Source organism: Dipodomys merriami, unplaced genomic scaffold (assembly GCF_024711535.1).
Source record: "Dipodomys merriami isolate MVZ:Mamm:240054 unplaced genomic scaffold, mDipMer1.0.p SCAF_62, whole genome shotgun sequence".
Classification (NCBI taxonomy): Eukaryota; Metazoa; Chordata; class Mammalia; order Rodentia; family Heteromyidae; genus Dipodomys; species Dipodomys merriami.
Window position 1 is genome coordinate 5171968 of NW_027206202.1, and position 19763 is coordinate 5191730.

At 47.6% G+C, this 19763-nt stretch overlaps 1 protein-coding gene across 1 annotated transcript in view; it reads left to right on the forward strand.

Moving 5' to 3' along the window:
• The first annotated feature begins 515 nt into the window (after positions 1–515).
• Cog7 (component of oligomeric golgi complex 7) overlaps positions 516–19763 on the forward strand; it is a 50241-nt gene continuing 30993 nt past the window's right edge. Inside the window, exons 1-6 of the mRNA XM_070004336.1 lie at positions 516–865; positions 2037–2185; positions 2630–2746; positions 5298–5466; positions 10656–10738; positions 11395–11517. Coding sequence (XP_069860437.1) covers positions 697–865; positions 2037–2185; positions 2630–2746; positions 5298–5466; positions 10656–10738; positions 11395–11517 — 810 coding nt within the window. The 5' untranslated portion in view covers positions 516–696. The remainder of the gene's footprint in view (positions 866–2036; positions 2186–2629; positions 2747–5297; positions 5467–10655; positions 10739–11394; positions 11518–19763) is intronic.

A 19763-nucleotide genomic window follows, 5' to 3' on the forward strand; every position in this document is an offset into this window, starting at 1 on the left:
GGTAGAGCGCTAGCCTTGAGCTGAAGAGCTGAGGGACAGCGCCCAGGCCCTGAGTTCAGGCCCCACGATGGGCCAAAAGAAGAACTGAAAAGTTGCATTTCCCGTCATAGAAGCCGCTAGCCCGTCCCTCCTTTTCACATGATAAGTTTTAAGGCTCATTTTTTTAAGCCATAGGAAACAGTAAGTGCAGGCGCGGTCTGAGAGGACAGCAACGTCCCGGAGCGACGCGAGCGCCACATGGCAGGTGTGGTCACCTCACCTGCCCGTGCCGGAGGGAGAACGCCGGTGCTTCAACCCATTTCTTCTTGCCCCGTTGTGAGGAATAAAAGTGGCATCAAGACCGTAGTGGCCCTGTGATGACCTTAGAGTAAGCGCAGGGTTTACTGCTCAGCAAGCAGAAGAGCAATGGCCGTTTCTGCCCAGAGCTCCCAGTCCCGGCGTTTCCTACTCCTCCCCCCCCTCGTACCCACTGCGCAGGCGCAGCGTCAGCCGTCGCCGTGGTAACGGCCCTCCACTTCCGGGAGGGGGACGGCGCGCGGCGAGGGCCACGCCAGCAGGAATTTCGAAGTTCGGCCTCGGGCGGGCGTTCTCTGAGGCCGGCCCTGCCGTCTCGCGGTACCGCCCGCCTCTGCGTCCCCGTGGCCACCCCCGGGGTAGCTCTCGAGGCCTGGCCCGTCAGGCCCGAGCCGCGCCGCCATGGACTTCTCCAGGTTCCTGGCGGACGACTTCGACGTGAAGGACTGGATCAACGCGGCCTTCAGGGCCGGGCCCAAGGAGGCGGCCGCGGGGACGGCGGACGGCCACGCGGCCACGCTGGTCATGAAGCTGCAGCTGTTCATCCAGGAGGTGAACCACGCTGTGGAAGGTGAGCGGCGCGGGGGCCCGGCCAGGGGCGCGGGGCTGGCGCGGGGTGCACGGCGCGGGCCCCGCGCCTCGGCCAGCCCCTCCCGCACGCGGCCGACCGCATCCCGGGGCGGCTCAGCTCCGTGTTGGCCAATGCCCGAGTTTCCTTTGAACATGTATTATGATCGTTACTGTTATTGTTGTTGTTGTTGGGTTGGGTTGGCCCTCTAGCCCTAGAGCCACGCCCCCAACCTTTAACCGGTTCGCAGCTAACTTTTTACAGGCTCTTGCGGGTCATGTGCCCCAGAGCGAGTTCCCTAGCTTTTTAATTTTGGGGGGTTGGGGGGATACATAGTAGAGTCCAGCTAAGAAGTGTACAGCCCAGTCTGGAATTCACAATCCTCTCCTGAGTGCCGGGATAACAACACTGTTTTCTTATCAATAAGACGTGGCTGCCAGTGTCCACCTGCTGTATTACACGGTATCAGGCACGTAACATCCTGGCTCCTGGCTGGATCTCTTTCGTCTTCTTCCTTCTTTTTTCTTTCTTTCTTTACTTTTCTTTTTCTTTTTTGCCTGCCCTAGGGCTTGAACTCAGGGACTGACCACTGTGTCTGGGCTTCTTTTTGCTCAAGGCTAGCACTCTACCACTTCAGCCACAGCACCACTTCTGGCTTTTTCTCTGTATGTGGTGCTGAGGCGTGGAACCCAGGGCTTCATGCATGCCAGGCAAGCACTCTACCACTGAGCCACATTCCCAGCCCAGTTGGATCTTTTTTTTTTTTTTGGGTCCGGTCGTGGGGCCTGAACTCTGGGCCTGGGCGCTGTCCCTCAGCTCTTCAGCTCAAGGCTAGTGCTCTACCACTCGAGCCACAGCGCCACTTCTAACTTTTTTCTTTTTGCTTATGTGGTGCTGAGGAATTGAACCCAGGGCCTCATGCATGCAAGGCAAGCACTCTACCACTGAGCCACCTTCCCAGCACTGTTCTTAGCTTTTTGATCAAGGCTGGTGCTCTACCACTTGAGCCACATCCCCACTTCTAGCGTTTTTGTGGATAATTGGAGATAAAGAGTCTCACAGACTTTCCTTCCCAGGCTGGCTTTGAACCTCAATCCTCATATTGAGTCACTAGGATTACAGATATGAGCCACCAACCCTCAGCTTACTTTGCTGTGCTTGATTTCTGAGACAGAAACGAGTCACCAGGCCCTTCAGAGCATGCCCAAAGTACTCCGTGATGTCGAAGCCCTGAAACAGGAGGCGTCATTCCTGAAAGAACAAATGATTCTTGTCAAGGAGGACATTAAGAAATTTGAGCAGGATACGTCACAGTCAATGCAGGTTCTGGCTCTGTCTTGTCATGAGGGGTTAGAGCAGTCTTGGGAGGCTGTGAAAATCACTGGGTGGCTAGAATTTGGGGGGTAGAAGCTTCCTAGAGACAGAGGGTGCCATGGGTGCTTCGGTTTCAGGTCATTGGTGGGAGGGAGAGAAAGAGAAGGCACTTATTTATTTTCTTATTTATTTTGGTGCCAGTCCTGGTGCTTGAACTTGGGGCCTTAGCATTTTCACTCAGCATTGGCCTTCTACCAGTTGAGGTATACCTCTACTTCTGGCTTTTTTGGTGGTTCTTCGGAGATAAGAGTCTTCATGGACTTTGCTCCCTGGGTTGGCTTTGAACCTCAATCCTCAGACCTCAGTCTCCTGAGTAGGTAAAGTGACAAGCATGAGCCACCAGTGCCTGGCCTGGAATGGCACTTCTTTCTTCTTTGTCCCCATTGCTCTCAGGTGCTGGTGGAAATTGACCAGGTGAAATCCAGGATGCAGCTTGCTGCCGAGTCTCTTCAGGAAGCAGACAAGTGGAGCACGCTGAGCGCTGACATTGAGGAGACGTTTAAGACTCAGGTAGGCGTCTTGTTTAGGGGATGGAGTGGGGTCATGATAGATGGGGTCCCACCTATCAGAACTACTAGGATGTCAGAAGTGGCACGCAGAGACAATCAGACATCGGTGTGTGGGGAGGTCTGGAACTGCTCTGAGCTCTTTGACCCTCCTTCGTTGGCACCTTCTACCTGACTGAAACCTGTGGGCACAAAGGGGAGTTCAGAAGGAGCCTCAGCAGTCACATAGAGGCAGAGGAGATAATAGGGAATGGGAGCGTAGAGTGGAAGCTGGATGGATGGGCCTGCCACACTGTGGGACCTGGGCAGGCCAGCTCCTCCCAGCAGCACAGTGGGAACTCCTGAGACCAGCACAAGGCTGGAATGCAGTGCTGGATGCCTTTCCCAGTGGGAAGCAAAACAATGATTATACTGAGCATCCCTCCCCTGCCTTCTCTTCCACTGACAAACTTATTTTTTGTGCCTGTACTGGGGCTTGAATTTAAGGCCTGTCTTAGTTTTTTTTTTTTTTTTTTTTTTTTTGTCTGTCATGGGGCTAACTCGGCTTGAGTGCTCTTCAGCTCAAGGCTAACGTTGTACCACTGTGCCACAGTGTCATTTCTGATGGTTAATTGGAGATGAGGGTCTCGTGGACTTTCTTGCCCAGGCTGGCTTTGAACTGTGATCTTCAGATCTCAGCTTCCTGAGTAGCTACCAGCGCCTGGCTATCTTAGCTTTTTTGCTCAAAACTAGTGCTTTGAGCCAACAGCTCTACTTGCAACTTTTTGGTAGTTAAATGGAGATGAGAGTCTCATGGACTTTCCTGTCAGGGCTTGGCTAAAAATTATGGTGCTCCAATCTCAGCCTCCTGAACAGCTGGGATTACAGGTATAAGCCACAGACACTTAGTTTCTTCTCTTCTTCTTCCTCCTCCTCCTCCTCTTCTTCTTCTTCTTCTTCTTCTTCTCCTCCTCCTCCTCCTCTTCCTCCTCCTCCTCCTCCTCCTCCTCCTCCTCCTCCTCCTCCTCCTCCTCCTCCTCCTCTTCTTCCTCTTCCTCCTCCTCTTCCTCCTCCTCCTTCTTCTTCTCTTCTTCTTCTTCTTCTTCTTTTTTTTCTTTTTTGGTGCTAGTGCAGGGGCTTAAACTCTGGGTCTTGGTTCTATCCTAAGCTTTTGTGCTCAAGCCTAGTGTTCTACCACTTGAGCTATAGCTTGTTAGTTGTTAAGTGGAGATAAGAGTCTCATAGACTTTCCTGCCCAGATTTCCTTTGAACCATGATCTTCAGATCTCCGGAGCAGCTAGGATTACAGACATGAATCACTAGCACCTGGCTTTTGACAGATACTCTTAGCAGTTTTACACTTGCTGTCCGTCCACACAGGCCTTCTCACAAACAGTCCCTCATCTTGAGCACTGCTTGCCACTGCTTGCCTCTTGTTCCCCTGTCAATTATTAAGGTCTTCAGTAAGGGAAGCCCTGTTTGTCCCCTCCCCTATCTAGCCCTTAGGTACTTCATGGGTTTAACTATTGCTGGACTCATAGATGTAAGCTCAGGTCTTACATTGCCCTGGATCGCGTGGAAAGAGGAGAATGAGGAGTGTTGTTCTCCATTTGGGTTTTCTCAACAGGGCCTCATTATGTAGCCCAAACTGGTCTGGAACTTACGATCTTCCTGCCACACCTTGAGTGCTGGGGATTACAAGTATGAACCACTACCTCCAGCTCATTTAAAAAAAATTTTTTTTTATTGGTCGTGGGGCTTGAACTCTGGGCCTGGGTGCTGTCCCTCAGCTCTTCAGCTCAAAGCTAGTGCTCTAGCACTTCAGCTACAGTGCTACTTGTGGCTTTTTCTGCTTATGTGGTGCTGAGGAATCAAACCTAGGGCCTCGTGCATGCAAGGCATATACTCTACCACTGAGCCACCTTCTCAGCCCCTAAAATATTTTTTACTTTAAATATCTTAATTTACTTCATAAAATATTCAAATTCAGCTTTCAAATATCTACCTGAATTTTATTAAAAAAAAATACATTTTGTTGCCTGCCTTGGGGAATGAACTCAGGGTCTGGTGTGCTTGCTGACCCTGAGCTTTTTTTGCTCTTAAGGCTAGTGCTCTACCATTTTGAGCCATAACATCACTTCTGGTTTTTGGTAGTTCATTGGAGATAAGTATCTTATACACTTTCCTGCCCAGTCTGGTTTTGAACTTCAATCCTTAGCTCTCAGCCTCTTGAGTTGCTTGGATTATGGTGTGAGCTACCGGTGCCTGGCTTATTTTAAATATTTTTAAAACTCTCCACTTGTTGCTGAGCTGCCTTTCAGTAAGCCAGTGGCACATTCACGATGGCAGCAGATGGTCATTTTCCTTTTGCTCTCTACCAGTAATGGACATTGTGATTTTTCAGAGGCTTTCCCAATTGGCTAAGAAAAATGGCCTTTCGTTGTTTTTCTTTGTATTTACTCCAGTACCAGTAATGTTGAATGTAATATCTCTGGGCCATTTAATTTTAGGCCCTTTCATATATGGAGGTAGTAAGAGTCTTTAAAATACATGGCCCCATCCTGGTCTTTTTATAGGATATAGCTGTGATTTCTGCCAAGCTCATTGGTATGCAGAACAGCTTGATGATACTTGTGGATACCCCAGACTACTCCGAAAAGTGTGTGCACTTGGAGGCATTGAAGAACAGGCTGGAGGCCCTGGCCAGCCCCCAGATTGTGACAGCATTCAACTCCCAGTCTGTCGGTGAGTGTCATCGCAGCACATACTCTGCATCTTGAGCCTGTACAATGCTCTGACTGGCATTAATTATAAAGATTGCAAATAAACCTGTCTCTGTATGATGCTTACATGTTTTCAACCCTATACACAGTTTTTCAGCATATAGAAAAATTGAAACAGGCACTGTGAATACATCTTCTAGGTTGGACTTCAGCATTAGCACTGTTTTTTTTGTTTGCCAGTGTTCTGTACCTCATGCTCTGCTCTTTTTTTGTTGTTGTTGGTTGTGGGGCTTGAACTCAGGGCCTGGGCATGGTCCCTGAACCCTTTGCTCAAGACTAACACTCTGCCACTTTGAGCCACAGCTCTACTTCTGGTTTTCTGCTGGTTAATTGTAGATAAGAGTCTCACGGCCTTTCCTGCCTGGGATGGCTTTGAACTGCAATCCTCAGATCTCAGCCTCCTGAATAGCTAGAATTACAGTACAGAGGTGAGCCACCAGCACCTGGCTTATCTCATATTCTTGTTTAGCTTTTTTGCTCACGGCTGGTGCTCTACCTCTTGAGGTATGCCTCTACTTCTGGCTTTTTGCTTGTTAATTACAGGTACAAGTCTCAGACTTTCCTGCCCAAGCTGGCTTCAAACTATAATCTTCAGATGTCAGCCTCCTGAATAGCTGCTTCAAACCATGATCCTTAGATCTCAGCCTCCTGAGTAGCTAGGATTGTAAGTTTGAACACCTGACTTTATTGTTACTATATTTTAAGTAATTCTTTTTTTTTTTTTGTCAGTCTTGGGACTTGAACTCAGGGCCTGGGCACTCTACCACTTGAGCCACAGCACCATTTCCTTTTTCTGATGGTTAATTGGTGATAAGAGTCTCATGAACTTTCCTACCTAGGCTGGCTTTGAACTGCGATCCTCAGATCTCAGCCTCCTGAGTAGCTAGGATTGCAGGCATGAGCCACTGGCGCCCAGCTTTCTTGTTTCTTTCTTATTCTTACTTCGCTAAGTTCTTCTAGCAGGATTTATTCTTTCCTGTATTTTCCTGGTTTATTATTTCCTTCTGTGACTAGAATTTCTTTAAGTTTCTTCTGTGCTGGTTTAGTCATCATGGATTCCTTTAGCTTTGTTTATCATGGAAGATATTTATTTCTACCTCAATTAAGAAGGGTTAACTTTGCTGGGTACATTAGGTTGGCAAGTGCTGTATTTCAGAGCTTGAAGTATGTTTCTTCTTGCTTTTAGAGGTTTTTTTGTGTGTGTTTCTTATTTTTAAAGAAATCTATTATTCTTATAAACTTGTCATTGTAGGTAACCTGCCTCTTCTCTTGTGCACCTTTCAATATTTGCCTTTATTCTGTTTGCTTAGTGTTTTAACTATAATGTGTCAGGGAGTGTTTCTTCTCTGATCTTGTCTGTTTAGTGTTTTGAGAGCCTCTTCCACATAGATGACTCTCTCGAGGTTGGGGAAATTAATCTGCTATTATATTATTGAATAGGTTTTCAGTGCCTTTAGTTTGTATCTCTTCTCCTTCTTCTACGCCTATGATTCATAGGTTTGATCTTTTAATGGAGTCCAAAAGATCTCTTGAATTGCATTTATAGCTTTGTAGTGTCTTCATGTCTTTGATCTAATTCCCCTGCTTTATGTGCGTTCCATGATCACCTATTTTCAATTTGTTTTGTTCTATATGCTGGGCTTTTGCTAGGCATTCAGTTGAGTTTTTAATTTTGGCAAATGAGCTCTTCATTTCCAAGATGAGTTTTCTTTTTTCTTTTCCTTTTTTTTTGGTCGGTCACGGGGTTTGAACTCTGGGCCTGGGTGCTATCCCTGAGCTCTTCATCTCAAGGCTAGCACTCTACCACTTGAGCCACAACACCACTTCCGGTTTTCTGAGTGGTCTATTGGAGATAACATTCTCAGGGTCTTTTCCTGCACAGGCTGGCTTTGAACCGTAATCCTCAGATCTCAGCCTCTTGGGTAGCTAGGATTATAGGCGTGAGCCACTGGCACCCAGCTTGTGTTTTATTTTTCAAGATTTCTCTATGTTCTTTTTTATATCCTGCATTATCTTATTTAATTAATTTAGCTGTTAGTTTGTTTGACTTTCTGGTTGGTTGTGTCCTCTTTGAATTTGTTCTGCTGTTTATGCATCAGCTCTTTTCTTTCTTTCTTTTTTTTTTTTTTTTGTCAGTCATGGGGCCTGAACTCTGGGCCTGGGCGCTGTCCCTCAGCTCTTCAGCTCAAGGCAGCACTCTACCACTTGAGCCACAGCGCCACTTCCGACTTATTCTGCTTATGTGTTGCTGAGAAATCGAACCCAGGGCCTCAGGCATGCAAGGCAAGCGCTCTACCACTGAGCCACCTTCCCAGCCCCCAGCTCTTTTATTTCATTGATCATCCTTGTCATTGTTGCTTTGGATTTGTTGAACTTTCTTCCTTTTCACTGTCACTTAAGTGGAGTGGTTTGGTTTTTGTTTATTCCTGAGGTTAGTGATCTTTTTCCAGGATTTATGCATCTGGGGCCAAGTTCTGATGGAGATTTCAGTCTTCCATGTCATTTTAGTTGGCAGTTTGTCTGAGATTACATAAGACTGGGTAATGGCTGGGTTGCAGTATATTTTCCTGTTGTTAGATTGGAGGAGTGATTCTCAGTTGTCAAAGATTCATTTTTAATGTCTAAGACACTATGGGAGCTCTTTTTCACTCAGGGTAAGGAGGTTTGGTTATAAAACCTGTTGTACAGCTGGGCACTGGTGACTCATGCCTGTAATCCTGTCTACTCAGGAGGCTTAGGGTTCAAAGCCAGCCTGGGCAGGAAAGTCTTTTAGACTCTTATCTCCAATTAACTACCAAAAGAAAAAAAGCCAGAAGTAGAGCTGTGGCTCAAGTGGTAGAGCACTAGCCTTGAGCTGAAGAGTTGAGGGACAGCGCCCAGAGTTCAGGCCCCACTACCGGACCCCCACCCCCCCAACCAAAAAAAAAAAGAAATCTAGTTAATCTAGCTCGGAGGGTGGAGCCATGTGAGGGTGGAGCCAGGACAGGGTGGAGCCTTGAAAGGGTGGGACCATGGGGAGGGTGGAGCCATATTCAGATCTTCAGAGTCCCAGTTACCTTTAATGGCATCTCTGTGTAACCTGAAAAGGGTCCTTCCCTGCCAGGTATCTGAGCAGCTGACTCTAATGGTGGCTTCTGTGGGTGTTAGGAGTTGCCCTTGTGGTCCTCCATAGGTAAAAACAATAGCTGTGGGACTGTACCACTGTTGTGTGACTAGCAGGGACTCTAAGTACAGCCAGGCTTGCTAGGCCTCTGGTGTCTAAAGTGACAGTGTAGCTTCCCACAGTGGTGCCCTATGGAGTCTTCTCTCTTCTCTTCAACCAGCTCCCTCCCCAGACCCTAGAGTACCTGAGTCCAGCAGCAGACTCTCAGTATAGTGACTCACGAGTGCTCCCTGTGATCAGGGGCCCACAGGATGCCTTTCCCTGCCAACCCTGGCCTCCCACATTGTACTAGGTGCTGCCCTGACTCCTGTATTGGAGCTAAGGCTGGTGGAGTGAGTGGGCTTTCCATGGGTAGCGTTGGTGGGCCCACAGCAGGGCCATCTGTTTTACCTCATGTTCCATTCTTGTTTCTCCTCAGGGGAACGAGACTGGGGCTCGGAACTCCTCGTTGCTTTTTCTCCTGCTGGGATAGTTTCTTTTGGTTCTCTGCCTCCCCATCACCTTCTTCATGGTTTCTGGTTGTCTTCCCTTCTTTTTTCAGAATCGTGTCTCTTCTCTGACAGAAGATTCTTCATATTCATGGAGTGAAAATGGCAGATGCTTCTAATCCACCCCCTCATCCTGTCTCTACTTTCCTGTCTTTGTCAGTCTTTTTTTGGTGGTGGTGGTGCTAGTTCTGGGCCTTGAACTCAGGGCCTGGGCACTGTCCCTCAGCTTTTGTGCCTGAGGCTAGCACTCTACTGCTGGAACCACAGCTCTACTTGTGAGCTTTTTGGTGTTTAATTGGAGATAAGAGTCTTATAGACTTTCCTGCCTGGCCTGACTTTGAACTGCAGTCCTCAGATCTCAGCCTCCTGATTATTTTTTAGATAAGGTCTTGCTTTCTTCCCAGGAATGTGCCTGGGCCATGAACCTCCCATTTTTACTTTTCCTGTCCCAGACATAGACCACCATGCTGAATTTCTTCTATTGAAATGGAGTCTTATGGACTTGGCTACACACCCAGGCTGGCCTGGAACCACAGTTCTCCTAATCTCAGCCTCCCTTGAGGCTGGAATTGTAGGCATGTGCCACAAAGCTCAGCTGTTGGGCTGAGAAGGGTCTCATAGGTATGTATAGGCTGGCCTCAGCCACAGGCCTCCTTAACTTGGATTCTAAGTAGCTAGGACTATAGGTGTGAGCTATACGTGCCGTTTTTGTTTTGTTTTGAGAGGGTCTATGTATACCAGGCTAACCCGGAACTCTCAGTCCTCTTGGCTCAGGCTCCTGATGAGAACCAAGGCCAGGCCTGATGGTGCCTGACACATCCCTGAAGGGAAAAGCCTCCTCAAAATTTACATCCCAGGGACTGGAATGTAGTTCAGTGGAAAGCGCTTCCCTAGCAAGTGCATCTTGGGTTCAATCCCCAGTATCGAAAAAGAAAAAGTATATAATTGAGAAACTCAAAACGGGCTCAATGGTAGAGTGCTCGCCTTGCATGCATGAGGCCCTGGGTTCGATTCCTCAGCACCACATAAGCAGAAAAAGCCAGAAGTGGTACTGTGGCTGAAGTGGTAGAGCGCTAGCCTTGAGCTGAAGAGCTGAGGGACAGCACCCAGGCCCAGAGTTCAGGCCCCACTGACCAAAAAAAAAAAAAGAAACAAAAAGAAAAACTCAAACAAAAATATACCTTCTAGGCTCAGTCCTCAACTCCAGTGCAATTCCTGTTACCATGCCTGTGTGGCTATCCCTTTGCCAGTGTGGCATCCTAGCCGTGAGCGATGGAGACATTACATAACAAGCCCTGGCACGCAGGGTCTGATCGAGAGTCACATGTCTGGTCCTTCGCTTGTTCCTCATACTTGTGATCCCCTAGGCCTGAGTTATTCACTGTCTGGGTGGGAATGTGGGAGTCCTAGATGCTCTTAACTTGCACTTGTTCTCGTGAATTCTTTCTCTTGGCTTTGTCAGAAAGCCTGCTAACGCTGTCCCCACATTGTGTCCTTTAGATCAGTCCAAAGCATTCGTGAAGATCTTCAGTGAAATTGACCGGATGCCTCAGCTCCTGGCCTACTACTACAAGTGCCACAAGGTGGGAAAGAGGCCCTGGCTGTGGCCTCAGGGAGGGGAAGGTGGCCTCCTGTCTCCTGGCTGTGTTCTTCCACTTGGCCAGCAGGGGGTGCTCTTGGCCCAGCCTGCAGTGGTATTTAAATGCCCGCTGGAAAAAGTTACTGCTTTTGATCTTTTTACATTTACAGCTGGATTCATGTACAGCATTTAAGAGTTCCTTTCCGCTTTGTCTCTCAAGAGAGACCCGTGCCTTAAACCTTATTGTGCCCTCAGCCACTTGAAAGAATGTTACGCTCTCTACCAGTGTCCAAGTTAGGTGTCCAAAAAAACCCTGGCAGCTTCCTGGGCCAGCCTGAATGCCAGCCAGCCCAGTGCTCAGGTGTCTTCTAAGCTGGGAGGTGAGGACACGAGAGAAAGCCATGAAGGTTCAGGACACGCCCCGCCCTGCGCTGAGGTCAGTTAGGTGAGGCCAGTGTGCCGGGTGGAAAGGACACAGGGTCAGATGGAGGGGACGGTCCAGCTGTGGGTGAGGGAAAACAGGTCCTGTAAGTGCCCTGCTTGTTTGCTCTCTCTTTTGTCTTCAGGGAGCGGAGCACTGTGGGGTGCTGGGCTTAGGGGGGGGCCCTGGTGCCTTGGTGGGCGCAGGGCAGCGTCAGCAGGTAGCCCTTTCCTCTGCAGGCACCCCTTCTCGCAACCTGGCAGGAACTGTGCCAGAGCGACCTTCCGCTGGACCGGCAGCTCACGGGCCTGTACGACGCCCTGCTTGGTGCCTGGCACACGCAGATCCAGTGGGCCTTACAGGTAATGGCTCAGCGGGGCTCCAGGGTCACCCACGGGGAACAGCCACTGGTAACTGTGCAACACCCCCTGCAGAAATCACTCCCTCGCTGCCCGTCACCCACGGGTTAAAGGATAGGCTTAGAACTCAGTGAACCCTTTCGGCCACCACGAAAAGTCGTTATCACGCTTATCGGAGTCTTTCCCAGGGTCTAATGTGACAGGGTGGCGGTCGCTCAGGGAGGGCTCTGGAATTCCTGAGTGGCTATCTTCACATCTCCAAGCATGGCCCCAGTCAGGTGGCAGTGAATGAGGGTGGCTTTTTTTTTTTTTTTTTTAAAGCTTGACTTCAGGTCAGGTTTACCCAGCCTGCACTTCACCTGCCTTGTTCTCTCTCTCCCCCGTGAGTTTGGAGAAGTGTTAAATGTGACCAGGGTGGAGGGAGACAGATGTCTTAAGTGGAAACTTTCCATCTAACAACGTCTGCAGCCATTTGCAGACGTTGGAAGTGACCCACGTCCTTGTCCCAGTGCCGGGCCACGCCCATCCTCTTGTGCACAGGGAAAGCTACCTTGCTGGGGAGTGATGACTCTGGAGCTGGTGGTGGTGATGTGGTTGTTACATCATCTACCAGCAGCAGTGACTCGCTCTGCAGAAGGTTGTCAGTTGCCGGCTGGAGTGAACTGGACTGCACCTGGGAGGAATTCCTGCCTAGGCCATGTCACATTGGTGAAAGCACTCTTCTCCATCTCTGTCTGTTTATCCTTGAACTCACCTTATTCCCACTTAGGTTTTAGCTTCCTGGGGTGGTTGCCATGTTTATGTAATTAGCATTTTTCAAGAAGCCTATCCAGTGCATGCTCACGGGTCCTTTCAAAGTTCTGTAGCAACCAGATACTGGTGGCTTAGCCTGTAATCCTAGCTACTCAGGAGGCTGAGATCTGAGGATCACGGTTCAAAGCCAGCGTGGGCTGTGAGAATCTTTATCTCCAACTAACCACCAGAATACCAGAAGTGGCGCTGTGGCTTAAGTGGTAGATCGCTCACCTTGAGCTGAGGAGCTGAGGGACAGCACCCAGGCCCAGAGTTCAAGCCCCATGACCGGAAAAAAAAAGTTCCGCAGCCAGGGAAAAACAGTTTATGCCTACCCTGGGAATCTTCTGCCTCTGTTTTCTAAGGCAGGAGTTGATGCTCATTGCATAGCTCAGCACTTGCTCTTTACAGGATGTATGCATGACAGGAATACTTTCATCTCCCAAAGCTCAGAAGAGTGCAGAGTAAGGCCAGAGTCACTGAGGGCAGTGGTTTGCTTCAGGTTTGTTTGTTTTCAAACTGCCAGTTTTATTTATTTAATGCCAGTGAAGAGCCTGGGTGTTTTCCCTTAGCTTGCTTTATTTATTTGTTTCTTTGTTTGTTATTTTTTGTGTCAGTCTTGGAGCTTGAACTTAAGGCCTGGGCGCTGTCCCTGAGCTTTTGTGGCTAAGGCTTGCTCTACCACTTGAGCCACAACTCCACTTTTGGCTTTTTGGTAGTTCATGGGAGGTAAGAGTCTCAAGGATTTTCCTGCCTGGGCTGGCTTTGAACTGTGATCCTCAGATCTCAGCTTTCTGAGTAGCTAGGATGACAGATAGGAGCCACCTATGCCGGGCTACTGCCAGTATTTTAAATGAACGTGCGCGCACACGTGCATACAAACCCAGCCCTAAGCACACTAAGCAGACACTGTATCACTGAGCCATACTCCTCGCCCTCTTCAAGTATCTTTGTTTTTTTTTGGTCGGTCGTGGGGCTTGAACTCTGGCCTTAGGCACTGTCCCTCAGTTCTTCAGCTCAAGGCTAGCGCTTTACCACTTGAGCCTCAGCCCCACTTCTGGCTTTTTCTGCTTATGTGGTATTGAGGAATTGAACCCAGGGCCTCATGCATGCAAGGCAAGCCACCTTCCCAGCCCCAAGTATCTTAATTTGAACAGTTCTATACACATAAATGTGGAAGGAGTTATACAATGAATAGCCACGTGTTGCCATTTCCTTGTCGCATAGTGAGCTTCGGGCATGTGTGCTTTATCACCAATCTGCCCCTATCCACATCTCCATCTGCTCATTGAGCCTTCTTACTTCTTGATTCATTTCAGAGTAAGTCACAAGCATCATTCCTTGTAGATCATACATGCTTTATTAACTAGAGTTCAACATTTGTCATTTTTTTAATAAGATTTTTAAAGGTAGACTTGTAAATGTAGTGATCTTAAATATGCAATTTGAGTAATTGGAAAAATGCAAATACTTGCATAAGCTAATATCCTCCCACTCTGTGTGTGTGTGTGTGTGTATGTGTGTATGCACGCGTGCGTGCGTGTGTGTGTGTGTATGTGTGTGCGTGCGTGCGTGCACACACATGCACTGGTCCTGGGGGTTGAACTCGGATCCTAGGCACTGTGCTTTAGCTTTTTTTTTTTTTTTTTTTTTTTTTTTGGTCATGGGGCTTGAACTCATAACTCTGGGCTTGGGCACTGTCCTTACGCTCTTCAGCTCAAGGCGAGTGCTCTACTGCTTGAGCCACAGCGCCACTTCTGGTTTTCTAGTGGTTTATTGGAGATCTCATGGACTTTTCTGCCCCGGCTGGCTTGAAATGTGATCCTCAGATTTCAGCCTCCTAAGTAGCTAGGATTACAGGCGTGAGCCACCGGCGCCTGGCTGTCTTTTAGCTTTTTGCTCAAGACTGGTGCTCTACAACTTGAGCAAGTGTCAGATTTTCCTGCCCTGGCTGATTTTGAGCCATTATCCTCAGATCTCAGCTTCCTGAGTATTATAGACTCAATTATTATAGTATTATATTATTTGTATTTCCTGGGATTATAGATATGAGCCACTGGTACCTGGCCGCTAATCCCCTTTGGAAACATATGACATTCCTAACCCTGGGAAGTTCCTTCCTTCTCCTTCCCGATGCTCTGATTGCTTTCCACATGAGTCAGTCCATTCTGCTGTAGAATTTCATGGGGTGGACTCATACACACCTTGTGGCCTGTCATTCAGCAGGGTTTGGGGTGTATTCATGGGATAGTATGACTATGACATTGTTCCTGTGTGCTGCTGGATTCTTGGACATGGTATGAATACACAGTTGCTTGTGTACCCATTCTCTTTTGATGGGCACTTGGTCTAATTCCAGGGAGTCTATTATGAGGAAAGTTGCTCTCAGCATTGTTCCCTGAGGCCTCTTGTAGGTACATGTGTTCCTGTCTCTTGGGTAAATACCTCCAAGTGGAATTATGGGGCCTTAAGGCAGGTGTATGTTGCGATTTAGAAGCAACCAGGCTTTTTTTTTCCAGGTGGATGGACATTTTCCCCTCCTGTACTGGGGTGTGAGAGTTCTGTTTGTGAATAGAAGCTGTGTCGTTCCTTTTCCTTTTAACTATTCTGGTGGGTGTGTGGTAGCATCTCCTTGGGTTTTTTTATTTGCATTTCCCGGATGACTAAGCACTGAGTACCCACTCCTGTGCTGCCTGGCCCCTGTACTACCTTCCTTTGTGAAGTGCTTACTCAAGTCTGTCGCTCACTTTTAAAAAAACAAACTTGGTTATTTTTTAGTTTGTTACATAGCTGTAGGCGCTTTTTATCTGCTGCATGTTTTTGGTTTTTTTGGTCTTTTAGGGTTTGAACTCAGGGCTTCCTCCTTACCGGGTTGTACCACTTGAGCCACACTGCCAGCACCTAGCACCTTTGCTTTGGAATTTTTTTTTTTTTGGCCAATCCTGGGGCTTGAATTCAAGGCCTGGACGCTGTCTCTGAGCTTCTTTTGCTCAAGGCTAGCACTCTACCACTTGAGCCATAGCACTACTGCTGGCCTTTTCTGCTTATGTGGTACTGAGGAATTGAACCTACAGCCTCACACATGCTAGACAAGCACTCTACCCTTAAGCCACATTCCCAGCCCCTTTGGTAATGTTTTGAATAGGGCTTCCTTTTTCTTGCCCTAGCTGGCCTCAAACTGGGATCCCCGGGTCCTCTGCCTTACAGCTGGACTTATGTATTTGTGTATATTTATTTCTGCAGTTAGGTTGGCTCTAGTTAACTAGGTTGTCCCTGTTGGTAGTCTTGGTCCTGGAAGGTTAAGACCCACTGTGTTCTTATGTCCTGTGTAAAAGAGTTGGGAAGGGTGGGAGGGAGCTAGAGGAAATGGCTACATTCCACAGAGTTCTGGTTGACTATCCTGTATATAAATTCTTTCCTAGACCTGCAATGTGTTTTTTCAAGTGTATGCTTCAAATGTAACCCTAATCCTAACTGTTTAAGGGACCCACACTGGCTCCCTTGTGCTCACAGTACCCCTTGCCTTATAGGTATGATGGCAGGGATTCTCTAGCTTTTTGCCAAAGTCCAACAAAAGTCTACATGTTAAAGAAAAAACATAAAGAAAGACTCACCAGGGCTGGGAATGTGGCTTAGTGGTAGAGTGCTTCCCTAGCATGTATGAAGCCCTGGGTTCGATTGCTCAGTACCATATACACAGAAAGCTGGAAGTGGTGCTATGGCTCAAGTGGTACAGTGCTAGCCTTGAGCAAAAGAAACTCAGGGACAGTGCCCAGGCCCTGAGTTTAAGCCCCAGGACTTGCTCCCCTCAAAACAAAACAAAATAAAACAACCACAACTCATCAATACCTTAACCTCTGCTTAAGCCACAGGCTGGGAGGCAGTGTCCTAAAAACATCAGATAAAGGACTTCATTTGGAAGATAAAGAGCTCTTCCAGCTGTATAATAAGAAAGAAATAACTCGTGTGTGTGTGTGTGTGTGTGTGTGTGTGTGTGTGTGTGTGTGTGTGTGTGTGTGTGTGTGTGTGTGTGTGTGTGTGTGTGTGTGTGTGTGTGTGTGTGTGTGTGTGTGTGTGTGTGTGTGTGTGTGTCCTGACCAGGCTAGCGCTCTACCACTTGAGCCACAGCACCACTTCCGGCTTTTTTCCTTTTGCTTATGTGGTGCTGAGGAATTGAACCCAGGGCCTCATGCATGCAAGGCAAGCGCTCTACCACTGAGCCACCTTCCCAGCCCTGTTCTGCTTTCTTGTTTGTAGTTGGTGCTGTATCCCTTGAGCCATACCTCTACTCTAGCTTTTTTTTTTTCCCCCTGCTTAATTGGAGATGGAGTCTTACCCGCTTTTCTGCTTAGGCTGGCTTTGAACCATGGTTCTCAGGCTTCCTGACTAGGTAAGATTACAGGTGTGATACTGCCACCAGCTCCCAGGGTTTTTTTTAACCGGACAAAAGACTTGAGGAGGTGCTTCACAAAGGAAGGTGTTGCAAGGGACAGTAAGCACAAGAGTGGGTGCTCAGTGCTTAGTCATCAGGGAAATGCAAATGAAAAGCCCAGTGAGGTGTTACCACACACCCACCAGAACGAGTAAAACTTTAAAACGAACAATACCAAAATGTTGATCTCAGCCTCCTAGGATTACAGATGTGAGCCAGTGGTGCCCAACTCCCACACAAATGAGCATTTGTAAGGGGTATCGATGTGCACGGATGTCTATTCTTTCAGAGTCTTTGGTTTTTGTTTGTTTGTTTTGCTTTTGGTTGTGGGGCTTGAACCCTGGGCCTTCGTGCTGTTCCTCAGCTCTTCAGCTCAAGGGAAATGCTCTGCCACTTGAGCCACAGCACCACTTCCAGTTTTCTGGTGCTTCATTGGAAATAAGAGTCTCGGGACTTCCCTGCCTGGGCTGGCTTTGAACTGAGATCCTCAGATCTCAGCCTTCTGTACTCAGAAGGATTATAGGTGTGAGCCACTGGTACCTGGCCTTTTTTCTTTTTTAAATACAAGTAACTTTCTTAGCTTTTCTGGTTTTGTTATGGTTCTCGGGATTGAACCCAGGGCCTTGCAACTTGCTAGACAGGCACTTGGCCACTGAGGTATACTCCCAGCCTTAATTCTTACTGTTTAACTCTTATAGAACCCATTGTTGTTTGTTGGAGAGTGGTGATTGTAGACTCAGTCTTCTTACTAGTTGTAAGTCTTTTCATGTTTCTGTTTCTTTCTGAGTCAGTTCTGGTAGGTTGTTTTGAGTAATGTATTCATTTCTTTCAATGTGTTGGCAGACAGTTAATAAGATTCCTTTATAGCCCTGTTTCATTTCTATATAGGTGGTAGCCATGTCTCTGGTTTCATACCTGCTTTTAGTAATTTGAGTTCTTTTTCCTCTTATTCTTGGTAAAGATCACCAGTTTTATTGATCTTTCTAAGGGACTAATAACAGGTACTCTGGCTTTCCTTCAGTCATTTTTCTTTATTTTACTTACTTCTGTTTTAATTTTTAATTTTTTTGTTTTGTTGGCATTGGGGTCTGAACTCAGGGCCTTGTGCTTGGTAGACAAGCCGCATACCATAGAGGTATACTTTTTCTTTCCCTGGTTGTTTTGGGGCTAGGTTCTCTATTCCTGCTCGGGCTAGTCTAAACAGTGATCCACCTGATTTAGGCCTCCCATTGTCACGGGGATTACAAGTATGTGCCACTGCATTCAGCTTCCCTTTGTGGAGATGGAGTCTTATAGGTTTTTCTGCCCAGGTTGGACTCTTAACTTCAATCCTTCTGTTCTCAGTTTCCCAAGTACCCACGGGTTGCCTGCCTGTTTTATTTATTTATTTTTGAGAGTCTCTCTGTATAGTCCAGACTAGACTTAAACTCATAGTCCCCCTGCCTCAGTTTCCTGAGTGCTGGGATTACAAATGTGCAGTGCCATGCCTGACTCTGAATTGATATTTATTATGATGAAGGGATAGCTCTTTTAAATTTTATTGTTATAAAGGTGATGTACAGATGTACTGATGTACCTGACTATTTCATGTCAGGTAATGAATACATTGCTCTTTGCACATCGTCTCCCCTTCCTTTGCTCTTTCCCAGCTGATTCCTCCTGCCTCCACCCACAAGTTGTGTAGTTCATTTTCAACATAGCAAGGAGCAGCTCTCTCTCTCTCTCTTTTTTTGTAGGTTGTGGGGCTTGAACTCTGGGCCTCAGCTCTTCAGCTCAAGGCGAGCTCTCTACTGCTTGAGCCACAGCACCACTTCCAGTTTTCTGCTGGTTTATTTTTATTTTTTTCTGGTTGTGGGGCCTGAACTCTGGGACTGGGCGCTGTCCCTCAGCTCTTCAGCTCAAGGCTAGCGCTCTACCACTTGAGCCACAGCACCACTTCTGGCTTTTTTCTGCTTATGTGGTGCTGAGGAATTGAAGCCAGGGCCTATGCATGCAAGGCAAGCGCTCTACCATTGAGCCACCTTCCCAGCCCTCTGCTGGTTTATTGGAGATAAGAGTTTCACGAAGTTTCCTGCCCAGGCTGGCTTTGAACCTTGATCCTCAGATCTCTGCCTCAGCTGGGCGCCGGTGGCTTATGCCTATAATTCTAGCTACTTAGGAGGCTGAGATCTGAGGATCATGGTTCAAAGCCAGCCTGGGCAGGAAACTCCGTGAGACTCTTTATCGCCAATAAATCACTAGAAAACGGGAAGTGGTGCTGTGGCTCAAGTGGTAGAGCTGAGGAGCTGAGGGACAGCGTCCAAGCCCAGAGTTCAAGCTTCATGACTGACCAAAAAAAAAAAAAAAACCCAAAACAACAAAAACCCAAAACTCAGATCTCAGTCTCCTGAGTAGCTAGGATTATAGGCATGAGCCACTGGCTCCTGGAAATGGGGCAGCTCTCTTTATTAATCATGTTTAGGCTTTTCTGCCAAGAACAGCAGGAAGACGATAGTGTACAGTATGTAACTCGGAGTCTAATGAGTGGATCACATACCTACTTCTGTTGAGCCCCACTCACTGTCTCCCCAGAAGCCCAGGGCCACGATTGGAGCAGAAGAGATTAGTTCCCTTGACTCTCAGCCTTCTCAAGAAAAAGATGCGTTTTGTAACTTCTAGTGCTCAGCATCATTCCACTGCCGAACATTGGAAACATTTCTTTTTCTTTTCTTTTTTTTTTTTTTTTTGGGTCCAGTCGTGGGGCCTGAACTCTGGGTCTGGGCACTGTCCCTCAGCTCTTCAGCTCAAGGCTAGCGCTCTACCACTTGAGCCACAGCGCCACTTCCGGCTTTTTTTCTTTTAGCTTATGTGGTGCTGGGGAATCAACCCCACGGCCTCATGCATGCAAGGCAAGCACTCTACCACTGAGCCACCTTCCCAGCCCATTGGAAACATTTCTCTGGGAGAGGCTTTGCGCAGCAGAGGAGGTAGGGCTGTTAGTGACATTTCTTTCTTTTTCTTTTTCTTTTTTTCCTTTTTTTTTTTT